Raw genomic sequence first — 19,735 nt, 5'->3', positions numbered from 1 at the left:
TTTGCAAGAAAAAAAAAAAGAATTTAAAAACTTTCTTACCTGTAGTCACAAAGACGGTAATTGCTACCAGATTTGATCCAAAAAGGCCATAAAAATTTATTTCATATAAGGTGTTTGACAGAAGATTGGGGATGACTACTGGACTAACGAGACCATCCTCTGAATTTTTCTTCACGTTCAGCAAACCTCTGTGTGAATAAACTTCCTCATACACAATGGACGGTGTTAGTACGGTTGTTGAATGTAAGGAAATCCATTCAACCTCTATAGATGTATTACTCGTAGCATGTGCAGTCAGTTTCACACCATCTGAAAGAAAAGGCAGGGTTTAGTTTACTAATTCTAAGGAAGACAAACATTCAAATAAATATCTCCATTTAAGAAAACCATCCAGGAATTTCGGGCTGAGAGAGATTTGAAAAGTCCTTGAGTAATCAGACTATATAAAATCATGTCAGGACAGGAGTTTTTATATTTCTGCGCTATGTCAAGCACCTCGTTATTACTATTAATAATATTATTATGAATATTATTATTAATATGCTATTATGTGGCCAAGTGGATAAAGGAGGTGGAATTTGAAGCAATGAGGCTCAGCAATCGGGGAGGGGGAGGGGGGTTTCGGGGTTTGATCCCCAATGAAGTTATATTAAGGTGGGTTTTCCATCCAAGAGCAATCTAAGATTTTACCATCTGAAAATTATTTTCTAAATTGAAAACATTCCAAATTTTAGTTAAACTGTTGATTTGGAAGCCATCAGATGAGATATTTGTAACACATTAAGCCCTTGCGGCCTTCTCCCACATATTTGTGGGCGCTTGATCGTCGTAGAAAAAAAAAAGCTACCAAATTATTATTATGAGCTTTCTTACATTTCCATCTTTCATGCTTCTGTGGGGGTGTCAGCTCACAGAAAGAGAAAGAAAAAAAAAAACATTCCTTTGCAGACTTGAATTATATGTGGAGACCATTTTTGACCCATGGAAGGGTGTATACTGTATATATGTCTTATAGAGTTTACTTTCTGTGTTGATGATGTGCAGGTCTTGTAGCTTGGTAATTTCCACTTCCTTGATGAGAACATTATATGGGCCCTTATTGTAGGCCTAATCAGCGAACCAGTAAGTGTGAATAAGAGGGTAACTTAACAGGGCATTCTTTGTTTGGATGAAATGGTTCCTTTTGAGACATAGGATGGTTCTTAAATAATATCAATTGGGATTCCCCTAGCCCCCCCCCCCTCACACCCCATTTTCTTTGTGAAACTGCTGTGATAAGATTAGAAAGGCCTTTCCAACACCAACACTACTGGTCTGTACATGTGATGAGATGACATGAGCCAGACCACAAGTTGTGTGAAATCTGTACGTTCCTCAAGCTAAGTAACATTTTACTAGGATTGTTTAGTTGAATGCCTTAGATTAAATGCCTTTAGATTCCTTTGCTTTTCACAATCAAATGATTCTATGTAAAATACCTCACAAGGAATATCAACAACTGCAACATTTTTAATAGTACCTATGTGAGGTTCAGAGGAAATTTATTTTGTTGCTCAACAGAAAGCAATGTATATTTTCAATTTGTTCATATACATTTTTTTTAAATTTAATAATCCAGACATTGTAAAACCCAAATTAATTCTTGTACCATAACTCATTACCTATCATTCCTGAGCAAAACTAAAAGTGATAGAATTGGATATGTTTTCAACTATTTAAACAGTGTTTTGTGTCATCAACACAACAGAATCAACATTTGATGGTGTCATGGCAAGAAAGAACATAATAAGCCATATGACATATTGTAAGTTCAGGATGAATTTTATCTTGATTAAAGCTATGATGTCATTCTCATGAATTCAGTTTTGTCCATTCTGATATGTTACAGAATCAGTGCAGGAATACCAGGAAGGAAAAGATTTGTGTTTGAGAATGTTTTTCACTATCTTCATTGAAATGTTTCCAGTTTGCAGGCAAATTTTGGCACTAGGTTACCAATTTCTTCAAAGAAAACTTTCATGGATAGGAAGCTGACAGATCAATTTTCATTTTCGGAATCCTCTTTATAATAATTAATTTATGGAATACATTTTTTGGGAGTTCCTGGATAGTTGAGCGAAGTTCATACTGTACAACAACTGCTTGTTATGTTCTGTAGTGTTATGGACGTTTTTACAAATGAAATGTCAGTAGCCTGTAAAGGTTCAGCTATGGAAATGAAAATATAAAATTGTAAATGAATTGTCACCACCCATTGCCTTTCGAAAATCAAGTGGTTGATTAGATATTAAACTTTCCATTATTTGTCCAGCAGTTACTTAGCCAATCAGAGTGATAATAAAGCATGAAACAGGATCAGTATTCACATTAAATTTTGTTGGAATACATACCCTGCTGTGGGGCATTCATTATACACCCAACAGTAAATTGTACTGCACCAAGAACCAAATTGCTTTTGTCCCATAAGAAGTAAGATTAATAAGATGCCACAAGGCAGTCAATTCAAATCTCCTGATTATCGTGTAGTTTCCATGTTCCGATACCTGATGCAGAATAATGCAGTCTTAACTGATATTACATAATCTTGACTTGGACTCTCACTCAGTAGCCTACGACTATGTCTATAGTATAACTCGGTTGGCGTTTATGTCCTCTTGTACGATTTTTGCCGACTTAACCCATTCAGATTCAGTTAACCAATGTCTAACCTAGCCATCACATGAACTCTCAACGTATGGCAGCCTAACGGTATACACTATATCATATAGACTATGCACATTTATATACATCTAGTCTGACAGTTGAATAACGTTAGATATTGAGTCGCATCCGTTGAGTACTTGCTTAAACTACATGCTGACGTTAGGCTAAGGTTAACTATTCGGGCAATATGACGAAAATATTGTGAAGGTTGTAGGCTGCTACCATATTTATCACAGAACTGGTCAGCTATCTGCACTAGTAGTACTTCTACTTGTAGTACTTCTACTTCTAGTAGTAGTATAGTAGTAACTAAGATATTCCATCTTTATTTTTGGTAGTATATCGACGCCGCGCTTATTCCGGATCATGATCAACCGATCGGATACAGTATACTGAAAATCATGCGTACAGATGAATACGGACGTGTACACAGGACATAACATCTTTTCGACTGACACGTAGCGCATATCCGTTTTGCATATAGAAATTGATGTACCAATTTCTATGATTTTGAATGACACCTGCTTTAAGGTCACAAAAAATTAACAAACATGTATTGACAGTTCTTTCGAATGATAACTGATATTTTGAAACGCTAATTTTCAGATTTTCACCGATTTGGAATGTGTGCAAAGTCATTGACAAGATGTGTTTTCGATCTACGTACCACTCTGTAGATGAAACTGCATGCGCCATAACTAGATTTTGAGCTCATCCGCAGACGTTTTATGTGGCAAAATTATATATACTAGGTTCATCATGGCAATATAATAGGTGGTGGGAGTTACATTGTGGCCAGGTACTAGGTGACGTATCGCGTAAGTTAAATGTGTGTCGGCGTGAGTATGTATTTGAGTATATATACGCTCAAGACAATGCCAAGACTCCTCCAAACCACAATGTTGATATACTGCACTGTCATGGTTGGTATATGTGCTGTGGTAGTAGATGTAATGTCCCGTGTGTTATGACGTCATACGGTCAAAATTCAGAGGCCAAGTGTCAAATAACCAAAACAGCAAACTCATGTGGGATATCAGCCTGTTCTGTAGGTTTACAGCGCATTGATGTAAAACGGCAAAGGTCACATGATCAAATGAGGTTAAATGTCAAACTTGGCAAAGTTTGTGCAACAAGCGTTTCGAAACCTACTCCTAAACCATACGGCCATTGAACTTAAAACTTGGATATACGTGCCTGGACATAAAATATCGGGCTTCTGTGACCTCATAAGGTCAAGATCAAGGTCAACTAACAAAGGTCAACCAAGTTAACAAATTTGCAACTAACACATTTTGATAAATAATAACATAGCCGAAGCCGGTAATTCATGTAAGATTTAAACGGTCACGTACTCACGTGGTCAATAGCCTCTATTGTTTTGCCCAATATGCCTGGCATATAATGGGTTAGACAGCCTAACATATAGTCTCCGAAGTATTGAAACTATCAGTAAGTAAGTGATTCGTACGATTCTGCTCGACTTTTGCGAAACTGAGAAATTTTCAACAATGATGATCTTCATTCTGTAAAGTGAAAACCGGTCATGTCACTATAGTCAAACCAATGAACAAGCCCTGTTGTGATGCAATGTTAATATCGAAATATCATTGATTTAGTCAATGCAAAAGCTGGGGATTTAAAAAAAAAGTTAAAGTTGCAAATTATGACTTACACAGATACAATTGCAAACGGGGTACAGCAATCAATGTATTACTGAAACTATAGTTTCATCGCATTTGAAGTGGTTGCTCAGAACTCCCACGCGTTACATGACACATTGCTTTTTCAAGGACATGTATACAGGTGTTTTCCTTGAAAATCGAACTTTCTGTCATCATGAGTTGTCGAAAAGTTGACCTTTCGACGATATTTTGTCATCGTTTATCGTCTGAGTTTGGAATGATATAATCATGCTTGCCAGCTATGAGTATAGTCCTTTTTACATAGTTCATCCAAGTCGCTGTTAAACTACCTATAGTGCTGAACTTTTGCAACCAACAAATTTCAAATCATATATTATTTGAATATCTAGAAACTTTGAAGTTAAACCGACTTTGATCGTTTCTGGTACAATTTTTGGTGGACTAAACGTATAGGTTAGGCCTATTTCACGGGCAAATACCGATTTGTTGCAACAATAACACGTATGTGCAGTTTGCAGTACAAACGTGACGTTTGTACATATTACTTAAACCCTATACCGGATAGTGACTGGGCGACGACAACAAAGTTTAAATGTTATTATCATTTTTTTTTCAATCCCACATAAACACCTTTCGTTTTTAATGGACCTAATTATAGTCTAAACATGACCCAGGATACATCACATCACGCCCAGGTATCTGTGTTGTACGTGGAAGGATCACGAACTAAGTATGTTTTGGAAAATGATCTCCTTCATATAAACATATATAATTAACATATATGCCGGTGGAGATTCAAAAGATATAAAGCTGTATATCAAGCCTAGTTAGATATTCCCAAAAACTTTTATTCATCAGAAATAAAAGGAAACCACAGATGCCCCCCAACCCCCCTGTGTAGCATACTCACACACAAAATCCGGTTTATTGGGTATATGTTCTATAGTTCCATTTAAGTTGGAACATCGGCTCTTGCGAACACCATATATATACATATAACATATACCATCCCACATGAAATTAACAGGAGATGAAAAAGCTGTTCTGAGCGACAGATTTTTTTGACAATTTTGTTTGTAATAGTGTTACCCACTCACATCATCATCACCAATCACACAGCTGGGAACATCGGACACATGTCCCACCCTCCCGCCACCTAAGTGAAAAATCTCAAACTTCAGGTCGCGTATAAGAAATGCCTATGAAGTAAGAACTGAAAGGGCCATTAAGTTGCAAAAAAAAATGCACGGTGCGTAAAAAGTGCGCTGTTGTTGAGTTATGAGGAAAGTTTTTTCTTTAAATGAATTCAACACTGACATTTTTGGCCAAGGAATGCACAATGTCAGAGACTCCATCTGGCGAAAAGTTTTGAGTTTACTTTACGGTTTGACCCATCAAATCAAAGTTATACATGCCCACGCCCATTGAACATTGTGCCACACCCCCCCCCCCCACCCTCGCTCAGATGGAACCCTGGCATACTGCATACATGGCGTTGCAAAAATGTTATCATGACATGGAGTACTAATTTGGAGAGTTTCTGGAAAGTTTAATACTATATCATAGGAAACAAGTTTAAATGCAATTCGAAACCATACCTGATATTTCTTCAACCTGACTCTTCGTACAACCGGCCTCTGTGGGTAAAAAAAAAAAAATGGTGAAAAAATAACTCTGTATTATATGTACAAACTAACCAGCGGAACAGTTACACAGTGATATAGGGAGAATTATGTTAGATCCCACTCCATCCCTCACTTGTAGGCCTACGTTTAAATGAATGCCCGTCATACCCCACCCCCGCCCCTATCCCCTACCCCAAACCCCTCCCGCCCTTCTTTTGGACGTAGGTCGTATATCATTTGTATGAGGCAATATGGATCTATATGTAATAGTCCACGATATCACGTACATACACCTTTCTCAGACTTTCTGGTATATTTAGCAAATTGTGTCAACCTTCGAATTACATTGTATACTCAACGCCCTTTGGAGTATAAGTCAAACAGTTCACATATATACATGCAGGAAAAACGTGTATTCCTATGTAGGGTTGGTTTGCATAATTCGTGTAATCTGTTCTTTTGGCGTGGCTTCTTCTTCTTCTCTAATCTCATCCTCAGCGTTTTGAAGTACTTTTGCATCCTTTTTGTTCATCAAACTGACTACCACAGGTTTTCTTTGTATGAAAGGGTGGAGTTGGTTTTGAGACTCGCTCTAGCGGAACACTAACTGCCCACAAGATAAGACTGCATTAGGAACCGCTCGGAGGAGAGCTGTAATGTACTTTACCATATCGCAAATAGTGGCTATACATTGTCAGAATTTACCGGGCCTTATTTTATTAGCATGCATGCTAAACATTTGTTAAGATTTCATCAAAGTTTGCTGTTCTCAGTGGGTATACGGTCACTGACCCTTGAAACTCTTTCCTAGAGTACTAGGAGGATGAAATTAGGCAATTATATTGCATGACTCGGAGAATGAAGGATTTGCGGGTTGCAGTAAATTTGTGTGGAGAGGTTTGAGAATGGGTTACCATGTTGTTTAGCTTTCGAGCAAATTTAGATACAATGTCGGTGACTCAAACCGTATAGACATTGAACATGTTAACAAGGCAAAAAAAATGCTAGATTGACTGATGCAAAATTGAAACATATTACTTGTGACGCAATGAACAACATCCTTTGTATAAAGAACATGTTATTTGTTAATTCGTGTCAACTGAGGAAAACCTCAAGAGCCGTGTCTGTATAACAATACTCCATTATGTAGTTAGGTTGGATAGACTGGGCCAAACTTAATCAAGTTAAATATTTCGTGTGTGCTCGATAGGAGGTTAGACTACCGAATCAAGGCTACCGTACGTTAAGTTATGAACATCTAGCCTGTGATGTTACAAATTTCTAACTATATTGCGAAGAATTTCTTAATCAATTTATCTATTGAACATTCCATGCAAGTAGTTTTTCGGGCAAGATTTCTTTCGCCAGCTACCTGTATCCCTCCACACCCCTCCCCACCCCTCTACGCCTACACAAAACACCCATGCCGCAAACAAGTAAAGTACGCATTAGCGGGCGCTCAGCATGTGTGTTGCGCCAGTACCACATGTCAACACATGTTCAACTATCGAGAAAATAGCATATCATACATTACGAAGAAATATATCTGCATTAAGCCTAGATATACACTTCACCACTGGCGCAGCCACGCATGTTCTACTAGAAATATAGCGTGAGGGTGGGGGGGGGGGCTGACGTACCATTCACAGGCGTGAATTCACATTTGCCACTAAAACGGTCTAGGTTTTGTTAACCTAACCCGGCGGCACTCTCGAATAACGTGTGGGCAAGACTATGTTATTTCCACGCCCAAGTTCCCCCATTTTGCCATCTAGACAACCCACGGTAATGGCTGCATCATTCCGCTGAATACAGTTTGCATTATCAAAATGAGTCCCAGGCAAGCAATAAATTTCATTTCAAAGTCTGGCAGACTTTCGACAATTTTCTCGAAATTTAAATTTAACTGTCATGTAGTTGTTTAGTGTAAATTTGACAACAAGAGACACAATTTCACAACATAGTGTAGCATCATTTTCGATAAAACTTTGCTCGAAATTACGTCTTCGTGTCTTATCTCAAAATTAGAAGAAAGCCAAAAATCATGAGAATAAACTAGAACGACGTCGAAACAAGTCGAAAGGTAGAAAACAGTCGACAATATATTCTTGAAAAAAGTAGACGCTCCGAAATAAAGTAAAATATCTATACATGGTTCACCATATAGCGTCTATAAAAAAAATTAAAAAACTATACATTTTCAGCAGGGCAAGATCCCAAATCTTGCAAGCTGGATACGACTCCATGGTATAACGTATTATACAACACCTAATTATATTCCGGTCATTTGATTGGTCAATTGCTCGTCGATTGCATGCAAAATCCGCTCTATTGCACGCTATGATGATAGAACCATGCGTTATACTTTGTTGGTAGCACTTTTTTCAATGGTAAGAGAGCAAAGAAACCTGTCTGTTCAAAACAATATGTTGCATGAGTGCATTTTACATCCAATTATATCCAAATTTGAAGGTGTTGTATAAAACAAATAATGAATGGTTTCCATTCGTGCAATAGGGCAAATATATTTCATTCTTTGAAAGATGTAATTTGTTCCATTCAACTCGGCTGCGCCTCGTTGAATGGAATATTCCATCTTTCAACTCATGAAATATTTGCACTATTGCACTCATAACCATTCATTATTTGTATACTATTTAACCGTCACACGACAATTGCATGCAAACTGGAGACTATAGTGACGGGGGGGGGGGGGGGTGGGAGGGGGATTTTTAGCGCTGTATGTAGATTAGGTGTAAAGTAGAGGTAAGCAAATAATTGTTCATATTGGAAGCGTATACAAAAAAAATATGAATAAAGAACTACAACGAGGAAGGGGCCAGCTGACTTTCTCTGGAGCGCCAACTGGAGTTAATATTCGTATATACGTTTCTCAAAAGACATGTTTGAAACCGCTATCAAACCTAATGTATGACGAAGAATGGACTTCAATCTTAGCTTGAAAACGTTCATTACATGATTATCCTCTGTATAAAAGTGTGCTTTTAAATTTTTCGTGTAATGTTATCTATATGAAAGCATATGAATCCAAATACTTTATACTAAGCGCTCGAAAGTCTGCTAACGTATGATATACTTTATACCCATGCGCAAGCAATTGCATTAAAGTGTTCTTCTTTTTAACGTTCCGTTTCACTTTAGTAAGTTATCGCAATTGAACTGCATACGATTCATCCATATTGGATGACTATCAAATATAAGCAACCGTTGCATTGGATTTCAATGAAATATGTATGGACTGTCAACGCTTAATGTCAAATGAAAGTAAAGCTTGGTTTACGTTAACCCAATTGAAAATTGTATTGATTTAAATGAGAGAATCTGGTATGGATGTGCTCCTTTCCCCTCCCAATCTCACACCACAAAAAAATGAAATGAAGGGTTCCTTTTGTGCATACACTGCAACGTTTCATTTATGGTCTAAATATGTATCAGATTACACCATTTGAAGTCAGAAATGTCATTCTTTTATTTTCTGGGCAGGATGAAAGCAGCATATGGGTGGGGGAGGGGGGTCAGGGAGGTGGGAATGGGTCGGCTTCAACGATCATCTATCTCTTCACCCGACCTTTATAAAAAAATGTTTAATCCGCCTCGTGAGACAGGTAATTACATGAGGTATGAATTTCTCCACCTCTGCAGGGATGGTCGTACTAACGGAATCCTATTTGTTTAATGCTGACTATAATAAGTTGTATCTCCTTCATAATTGATACGCTGTTGCGTTTCATTTCTACAAATATATAACTTTAACTTGGCTTCCCGTGATCGTGATCAGAATAACTAAACTTCTACCACTTGATAGCAATACGAGCATTCCGCTTAGATTTATGTATATGTACCCTTATTTAGGCTATGTAACCTAGGCTAAGCATTGCTCTGCATATTTGATGCGCCAGTTATACTAACTATACGTGCGCCGATATTTGTGTTCTCGTAGGTGGGGGAGCGGAACTTGGTGTGGTGAAATGTATAGGGCATCTTTTGGGCTCAAGGACTGGTTTAGAAATTTGTACTTTTGTATCCATGGGAACCCCCTGGCTACAACATTGTGGAGTGTTAGCTCAGTGGTTAACGCCGGTGCCTTCCAATCATAAGGTCCCCGGTTCGAGTCACTTCAAGATTAATGTATGTCGTCCAGTTACAGAGTGGTTGACAATTAACAATTCATAATTATGGACGTTAAATATGAATGTAGGAGACTGACTTCGTTCAGCTTGCGGCTTTGATAAGCCTACACTCTAAGAAAATATGGTTCCACATAGAACCAAAACTGGTTCTTGGACTTGTCCCGTATGCAGAACCTTCAATGGTTCTTAACGAGAACCCTTTTCATGATGGTTCTAATAAGAACCCTACGAAATGGTTCTCGAAAGAACCATAAAAGGTTCTTTCATTTTGTCCCGTATGCAGAACCCCTAAGGTTCTATCAAGAACTTTTATGACTAAGGTTCTTTTGAGAACCCCTTTGAATGGTTCACGAAAGAACCATAAAAGGTTCTTTCATTTTGTCCCGTATGCAGAACCCCTAAGGTTCTATCAAGAACTTTTATGACTAAGGTTCTTTTGAGAACCCCTTTGAAATGGTTCTCACCAGAACCATAAAAGGTTCTTTCAATTTGTAGCTGTGTGCAGAACCCTTAAGGTTCTACCGAGAACCTTTTCAAATATGGCTCTCAGGGGAACCCCTTTGAAATGGTTCTCACAAGTTCTTTGGAAGGTTCTTACTTTTTACTGTTCACAGAAGCCATGAAGACCAGAAAATAGTATTAAGTTGCAGCTATTGTGAGATGTGTACAATTTTTGCTTACAATAATGTCAGAAGTCTGATGATGTTCTGTCAACTTGCAAATAACTTTATTCACTTTAAAATTCAGCAAACCACGAAACAAACAAATCTTGTCAATTATCTATTGCATGAAATATCAATTAGATTCAAAATGCTGAAATACAATAAAAAGACATTACCTTTCGTCATATCACAACAGCTTTGTGATTTACATCCAAAAATTGTAGAATGAGCTGATATACAATGTGGAATTATTCAATCACTTAACAGTTCTCTGAGGAATGCAATGTTGGGATTATGCCAAATGCTGTATGCTTTGTACATGCACAATCATGAAATACAAACTAAAGAATAACTCAATAACAACTGCACCACACCACAAAATATTCAAACATGCAAGTGCATGTAAGTGAAATTAATCAGGTGAAACAATGTGTTCTCAAAGACTTCTCCTACATTTACTATAAGCTGTGTAGTGGTCATTTACTCATCCCTGCTAATTCGACTAGTATATTGCGATTCAGTGTGATATTACAATCCCACCTACAATTTTTGTGAACCAACACTGAAAGCTTTGATGTATGTTGTTCTGGCTTATCTTGTAGCAGTTACCTTATACCTCAATGGAATGTACATATTTCCAGCATTCCTATATGGTATCCAGAGCATGGTAATCATACTCTTCACCTGGTGAAAAGGTTAACTACTCAGTGGTTCTTCTGACTTTATAGGCAATGTAATGTTCTACAAATGCTTCTGCCATCATTATGCAGCTGCAAATAAGCCACATATTACAAGAATATAAGATATACTTGATTTCAACAAATAAATGGGATTTCCTCTTCATGAAGCAACTCAACCACAAAGCAATCATTATGCTCCTCAGCTTCAGGTTCTTGTGAATGCCGAGCATTGTGGCAACGACGGATATGTTTTCTGTAAGATCCCATTTTGCGATATTGGGTTGATGTGCATGAGCTATTTCGAGGTGTCGACAAAGCTTCTGCAGTGAGAAAAAATGCCTTTGACGAGTACCCCTGCAAAAGTCACAGTCATATGGAATATGCATTGTGCTGTGGAAATTTGATTCAGATCAATGCAGAAAGCAGTCGCAGTATTGGAGTTGGTATTTTTGGCCCCTCATCTTCTTTCTTGATACTCATCATGTAACGTTGTAGGAATCCCAGAGTGTTGGCTGCCTCTGGGGGGTACTCGATCCCATGCACATAGTACACGGCCATCAAGAGTACCACTCCATACCAGATGCTGGAAATCCCTTGACAGACTTGTCATCCTTTGGCCCATACAGAGATGGCATCAGGTTTGATGGTACTACACTGTAGCACTAAAACTGGTGTTGGCGACACTAACTCCTGAAAAAGGAAATGATAGATAACAATTAGAGTACATTGACATATGGTTGACCACAAAAATTCCATTGTTAACTCTGGGACTGTCTGATGTGTCAGAGTTATGGTGGTACTATTTTTTTTCAATAGCTGCAGGCAATTTTGTGCCAAACATATGTGAACATTTTGCAGGTATCGGCACTCGGCAGAGTTAGTAAAAAAAAACAATATACAAGTGAAAACCAAGCGGCTGATTCACATCTAAAGGCAGGACTGTTTGGGATTTTGAACGCAACTGCACGGCTAAAGTGAATACTGACACTGTCGATCCGTGTCAATGTGTATTTTCTAATGGTAGTGATTACATTTCCCCATATACTGTGTTTTTGCCCTTTTCTGTTCAAATTCCAGTGTCTACACTGTATGTATTACAAGGGTAGAGCACATTGTTAGTAACGGCGGCCTCCGTGTGAGAAGTCAGACCATAGATCGGGGTCCAGACCTCTGAGGGGGGGGGGGGTGTTTCACTTCGCATACCCGATCACAGGATACTCCCTAACTGCCGGGCTGTTGGGAGCTCAGTGATGCACTCTTCTGCTATCTCTAGAACACAAGGAGTCTGACCATGGGTGTTCCAGGAATACATTCGCTACCAGCTCCCAGAGCGGGTACTCAAGCTATACTGTATAATCATTGACCATTGTCAGGTCCTTTAGTTGGCTGGGGTCAAGCCTCACAATGCCAGATACAGCCCTCCTTGGCATCCTGAAGATACGAGCCTTATACTTACAATAGACAATCTTTGATCACTCCTGAAGAACTGAGAGTTCCAAAATGACATAATCAATTGAATACAGGCACACCTTAAATGTTAAACAGCAGCAACAACCTATCTGCTCCTGGACTAATGGTCATTTTCACAGTAAATGGTGTAACTTTGCGTTTTAAGACCTTTTGTCAGTAGTGGCCTCATGAAGCGACTCAATTCATGGACACTTTGCCACATGATAGCTTGTCAGGACATTCACAACTATTTTCATACTTTATGATGTAGTTTAAGCTTCATAAGTAGTTTTCCCGATAATTAAGATATTTATGTACATGATTCTGGTGGAAATGTTCATGACAAATCATGTTGAAACTTTGGTGTCAGAGTGCGTCAATTTACACCCTTTACTGTGAAAATGACCATATACAAGAGGAACTTACCTTCTTGTCCGAAACATACAAGAACCCAGGCTTCTCGTCGAAGATGTACGGTAGAGCCATCAGAGCGACAGAATACTCCAGGTCTGCCAATAAAACCTAAGATTGGAAAATAAAGTTCTGTATCACTACATTTTCAAGTGTTATAAGGCAGCAGTCATAATCAGACAATGAGCAATGTTGTGAGAGGTTACTACCACCATGGTACAATGTATGTATGTGTCTTTGCATTGCGGCAACTGATGGAAAAATACAGAGAAGGCCAACGACAGCTGCAGCGTATCTTCATAGATGTGGAGAGAGTGCCCCAAAGCGAAGTATTGAAATGCCCAAAAGAGAAAGCAGTACATCCAGCTGATAAAGGATCTGTACGAGGGCAACCTGACCCAGGAGAATGTACCGCGAGAACCATAGATGCATCTGCCGTCACTGCCGGAGTCCACCGAGGCTCAACGTTAAAGACCGCATAACATGGCCATTCCATTATGTGTGCAAACAGAGTAGCTTTTTCCCTTTCCAACGGTACCATTTTTAAGAAAATGGGAGGTACCGTTGTTGAGAAAATTGATTTCAAACTGTGAATATCCCAGAGATGTCATTCCCAAAATAGAGCCAAATATTCATAATTATGAGGCTATGACGTCACCGAATGAACCAAATGAACACCAAATCTATACCCCCCTGTGCTATTCCAACGGGGAAATGAATCAGTATCATTCGTCACTGAAATCATGAGATAGGGGGCATGAAGTCAAGATTCTCTATGAACCCTGTCCCCAATAACCATATTCTGTTGTCGGTAGTTCCAACTGCTGTGAAACCCATGATGAAGAGCAACAACATTATACTTGTGGTTTTATCGGCTACACTTTTTATTTCTGGCTAGTAACTGGGATTTCCATGTTAAAGATCCTTGCCGACTTTGCTCTGGACTGGCAAAAAACGAAGTTGCTTGTATGTGAATTTCACCCATCCCATTTCTAATCCTCATGAGCCAAGGATTCTAAACAACCCAATCATCACCACTCTCTGTCCCATTTGCCTGAGATAATTTATTATAACTCGGATTGGAAGTTTATTTGTCGGCCCGACAAATAGCCTTTGAACAGTGATTTATGGAATTACATGAGCAGTTAGCACAAATATCCCCACGTTGGAATAACATTGTAATTGACTTTGTAATTAACATTGTAATTGACGGGTTAATTGGGGTCAACTCATAGCATGCAAAATCGATCAGTTCAACATACAGAGAGCAGGCAGCAGTTCCTCTTAACTTTTTCCTCAACAACGACAGGGTTGTCGTTCGTGATTTGCACACACACACTGTACATATGGAGTACTATGCCTATGTAGTATGTACTGTACAGTCAGTGTACAGTACGACAGTATGATATACGTAGGCATACTGTCAGTGTCAAATGCTGGTCGACTGCAGCTTAGCCTCTTTCTAATTACTTGTTGAATAGCAGATATCCAGTGTCTCAGAACCAACAAGTACAGACACCTTTTCATCCCTTATGCAATAACAGACCACCAGTACCGCCAAAAAGTAACTAGACAAATTTGAATGCAAAGAGGGCAATGATTGCACTGTGAGTACACTCTCCCTGCAATCCTAATTTCCTAACAATATTCCCCTTTCGATCAAAATTGTTCAGCTGCTCCTTCACCCCAGTAAAGTTGCTCTGCTCACACCTTATTCTCACTTGTTCATCTAATTTCCCCGTTCTCTGTCTACAATAGAACAGAGTACATGGGAGTTTGATTGCAATTGTCTAGTTACTTTCAGGCAGGACGGTTTTTTGGACCAGTTTCTACCTAAATATCTTTATGGGTTCTCGCTTACCCTCCAGTAATTCCCGCCCATCATTTTCCACTCTGATCGACTTACTAGTAAATTGTAAGGTAAAATTATGTGATAACATACACTTCTTGTCCTCTTCAAGAAGGACTTCCTCCTCCTACCGGTAGGCACGCATCAGCTCTTTTGCTTTGGTCTTCTTGGAACCGTTCTGGATTATCTTTGGTGCATATTTTTCTAATGCAGTCTTCATTTCAACAACAACGTTCCTCCCTGTCAGCATTTCCAACTCATTGCAAAGCTGTATATGAAGATAAAAGTGAAATATATACCAAAATTAGACATGATTTGTTGAAAAGGCAGCCCTTTGGACTCCCTCCAAGCCACACTGAAAAGGAATATCCACCTGACTGATTAATTAGAGATCAGTTTTCTACTCTGCTAAGGGGGTTGCAGGGTTGCTTCAGAAGTCCAACTTGAAGCTCCCTCAGCAGGTCATTTGCAGAGCTGGGATGCACAGTGAAAGTCCTATTTATACTTCACTTCCTTAAATGGCGACGCAACGGCAAAATACGCCTATATCATAAACCTACTATAATATTTGTATATGAAGTACGCATATACTAACTGCTATGATAAAGATTCGCTAAACTAAAACCATGCACGGTAAAGCTCGTCTATGGTGGCACGCTCGTGAGTGGTATAAAGTTGGCTAGCGAAGAAATAGATAAAACTTGGGGCTAAACTAATTCTGAGCTCAGAATACAGTAACGCCCTGGTGATATAGCCGGCAAATGTACGCTTAAACGCCTTTGAAATACTTCTTAAGAAGCCTAATTTTAATACTATATCAAATGCTAGGGAGTTCGTATCTTAGTGACAAAATTTTACATGAATAGACTTGCCCACGGCACTGGTTGGAGAGAATGCTATGAGACACACGGCACACACCCTCTCACTGGATTATCTCCTGAACTATCAACAATTGTAGCAGTTTTATGGACTGCCTATCCTAACAGGATAGGCAGTGTTTGCTGAATTGATGTTGTTTCTGAAAATAGAGATTTTTGTGAAAAATGTTCCAACTATTGCCGCTCTCCCCACATACCCTATTCCAATACGAAGCAAACTTGCTAAATTGGGGAAGAAGAATAACACATCAGTGGTGATCCCTAGAATGTTTTATCCATTTTGGATAGCCTACTGTAGGCCTACATCTTCCTTTATTTTTTAGCTCGATTGTTTGTTAGCCTAGGTGGTCAACACATGGTCACACCAATAAGCCTTATTCCGGATGACGTATATTGACGTGATCGCAATGCATTGTGGTATAAATTTTGCCAAATTGTGGCCAGAAACACTTTGATTTAATTTTCCCTCAATTTTCTGCATGTTAGTGATGCATTCATTCTTCATGAGCTCATCATAATGTATTCTTTTTATTATTCTATGGTTTCAACTGTTGGTTGGTCAAAAACATATTTTATGGATATTTTAAAGTTGACTAAAGTTGGAATGTTGTCTAAAAACTGACATTTGCCCGTGTTTGAAGCACCCTCAGTAGCCTATATCTGGAATAAGGCTTAGGCTAGGACTATATAACAAGGTATCCGAACACTGCGGGTGCCCGAATACTGGGGACCTAACAATACATTCCAATATTACCATAGCAACGTGTTCTAGTAGCGCTATGAACGAATAACAACTTAGCTACTTATTTTCAACCATAATATATGCAAAACAGGCTGGTTTTTCATCATCTTGACCAAATAAATCTAGATTTTGTATGATAATTCAAAATATTCATTTCCAAGAAATTTTCGAATGGAATTGTTGTAAATTTACTCCAAGTTCTGCCTCATTCTTAGTCTTTTTTGCCTAGTACACTGCATCTGCTTAATCAGGTGTAAGCTAAGTTTGTTATTTAGGCCTCCCTCCCCCGTAACCCTAAAATTCTGGTAAAAACGCTTATTTTTTTTAAAGGATATTACCGTATCAATACTGTAGTGTAGGTATAGCCTAGGTACTGTGTGCCTGTTCACAACCGCTTGTTCCATTAAGAACAGTAAACGGGTCTTTTTAGCAAACGTTAACTTGGAAGTTGGACAGAACTGTCTTTTTAATAGCTCCATATTTTACAATTTCGACTATAAAGATTCATATCAGGATTGTGGGTTGGTGTATCAGATGCTAAAGGTTCGGTACAGACATCATCTGATTTTTTTTTAAGGGATTTTGAAGAAATTTGTGCTGAAAAAGCTTAGGGGGGCCTAGGCCTAGGTGCGCACTATACAGGCATCCCAATTCCCATGCTATAGTATCGGCTAGCCTAGGCCTACTCCATCGTATGTGGCTGAAACCCGGTTGAGCTGTGGCAGAGACAGTAAGGTTCTAGTGCTCTTTGAGACTATTATAATGTTATCGTAATTAATTAATTAAATGTCCGGTCTTCCTACAAATATGGCCTAGACTAGGCCTATAGCCCTACAGAATTCTGTTGACTATAGAATGGGCCTAACGTTAGGCTATGCCCATACAATTATAAAGTAGGCCTAGTACGTTAGGCTAGCCTAAGCCGAATATTATTTGCTCAATGGACATTAATGTCGATGAAGGAATCGTTTGGTATTCACGTCTATTCACCAAGGGTCGACCCGATAACTTATTAGCAGGTCTGCGCTGGAGTTGAATTTAATTTTCGGTCTACATGTTTCTAAATTAAAACTGAAAAACTCACCGCACCGGGGCTTCAACTTCTACTCGAACATGATCGACGGTACGTGACGCAAGAACTGCACGCAATATACATATAATGATGTACGTAGGTAGCACGTAGGTAACATACACAGTGCGTATTATGTACGTAAAGGCGGCGAACTTCGGTGCACTCACTATACTATTACATGTAACATGTACGTTTGGTCAGACGGAACTTTGGAGCCCGCGAAAAGTGGTCGAAATTATTACGCAAATTCCACTCAATGCGTTGTATTCAAATAAACGATTTTGTTCACAAGTCAAAACAAATTCCATGGTAAAGTGAGAAAATGGGATTATTAACACTTCTATACACTTTATTATTCCCTTACAATTACATTTCCCGATGAAAATTGCCGAACTTGTTTATTCATAGATCATGTACACACTTGTGATAAGTACGATTAGAACCCCTATTCGTGCAATTAGGGGTTCTTTGTGGAACCATCTTGTACCCAGAACCTTTTCTGTGTGGGTATGGAACCAAGTAGAAACGAATCAAGAACCTTTATGGGTTCTTCAAGGGCACATGGTTCTGACGAGAACCATTCTTCATTTCGAGAACCCCCTCTAGAACCCTTTTTTCTTAGAGTGTATGAGGCTTCTTCGCGAGTTCCTGCTTGCAGGAGGATCTAATATACATACATATGACTACACACGGTCATTGATATACGGTCATTGAGTTTAAAGTCTGTGGTGATTGTAGATTGAAGGTATGAACGGCTCTATGTTCTTATGCTATAACTTGTACCTGTTTTTAAACGCTATCAGTTAGCGTGTACATATCCTACTACCGCAATTGGGCTACGATTTGTTTGGTAATGACGCTATCACTTCTTAATTAACAGAGGATTTAATTTAAGCTATAAGAGTTCAAAATGGTATTACGGATCTATTTCCTTTTGTGTTATATTTTATTGTTAAGTTTTAACTTGCTTGCACATCAACTACAATGAGGATATCTGGATTAACTGTGTGGGGACGCACCCAGCTGGCGTAAAGGTATATGGTGCGCCAAAAGGGAAAACATTCATGGTTGTTGCATGAGTGTCATCGACAGAAAATCACAGCAGTATTAAACTCAACCGCAGCTTCATACACGATCGTATGGATCACATTTAATAGGGACAATCGTACAACTGGCAAACTCAAAGTAGCTTAATGGCGGTATTGACAACAATCGAAGTATCAAATACAATAAGTGTATCATCAAACTCAATCACAGCATTTAATGAAATCATTTCATCAATACAATCGTTACGAATTCGACCCGGTTGTGTCAACGAAAAGTTTCTTTCCACTTAGGCGCTCCACATAAATGAACCTACGTTATTACAATAGAACAATAGAGGTTAGTTTGATGTTGGTAATTATACATAGTAAATGTGGTGTGGGGATGTTTGCGTATTGTTTTGGGTTCTCCACACTTTCCATATATTTAAAAAAAAGGCATTTCTTGAAATTTTTCTGGTGTTACGATATCAATTTATTGCTCTAAAGACCAAACCCGGTGATGCCGATTTATTTATAAAATGGGACTACATTCACAGCTCGTATACGTATGGCTATATCAGTGCATGTTAAAGTATCCATACTTACGATAATACCCACATTGACGCACCTTAAAATGGCGTATCTAGCAGTTTCGGGATATACACTCACTTTTTCAAGCCCACATTAAAGTTAAAAGTAAGTTATTAGCACAACCTAGAATGTTGCATAATTAAATAACAAATTGCCTAAATATATCTCCGAAAGCTCCATTTCCTTTATTTTTCTGAGAGGTAGCCACAGACCCCGACCCCTCCTCCCCCTCCCTTCTTTGTGTCTTATAG

General features: G+C 38.7%; 1 protein-coding gene and 1 long non-coding RNA gene across 2 annotated transcripts in view; both read right to left on the bottom strand.

Annotated features, from left to right (window-relative positions):
- The window catches only part of LOC139964230 (uncharacterized), an 87,999-nt gene that overhangs the window by 66,293 nt on the left and 1,971 nt on the right, over positions 1 to 19,735 (bottom strand). Inside the window, exons 2-3 of the mRNA XM_071965676.1 lie at positions 5,948 to 5,986; positions 40 to 309 (exon numbers count right to left, since the gene is read on the bottom strand). Coding sequence (XP_071821777.1) covers positions 40 to 309; positions 5,948 to 5,986 — 309 coding nt within the window. The remainder of the gene's footprint in view (positions 1 to 39; positions 310 to 5,947; positions 5,987 to 19,735) is intronic.
- On the bottom strand, positions 10,829 to 18,484 carry LOC139964004 (uncharacterized). Its single transcript, XR_011791816.1, has 4 exons — positions 17,881 to 18,484; positions 15,270 to 15,444; positions 13,343 to 13,438; positions 10,829 to 12,157 (listed from the first exon to the last, which is right to left on the bottom strand). It is a non-coding gene; the product is annotated as an uncharacterized lncRNA (long non-coding RNA).

This window comes from Apostichopus japonicus, chromosome 22, assembly GCF_037975245.1.
Source record: "Apostichopus japonicus isolate 1M-3 chromosome 22, ASM3797524v1, whole genome shotgun sequence".
In the NCBI taxonomy this organism is placed as follows: Eukaryota; Metazoa; Echinodermata; class Holothuroidea; order Aspidochirotida; family Stichopodidae; genus Apostichopus; species Apostichopus japonicus.
This window is presented reverse-complemented; position numbering and strand designations above follow the sequence as displayed.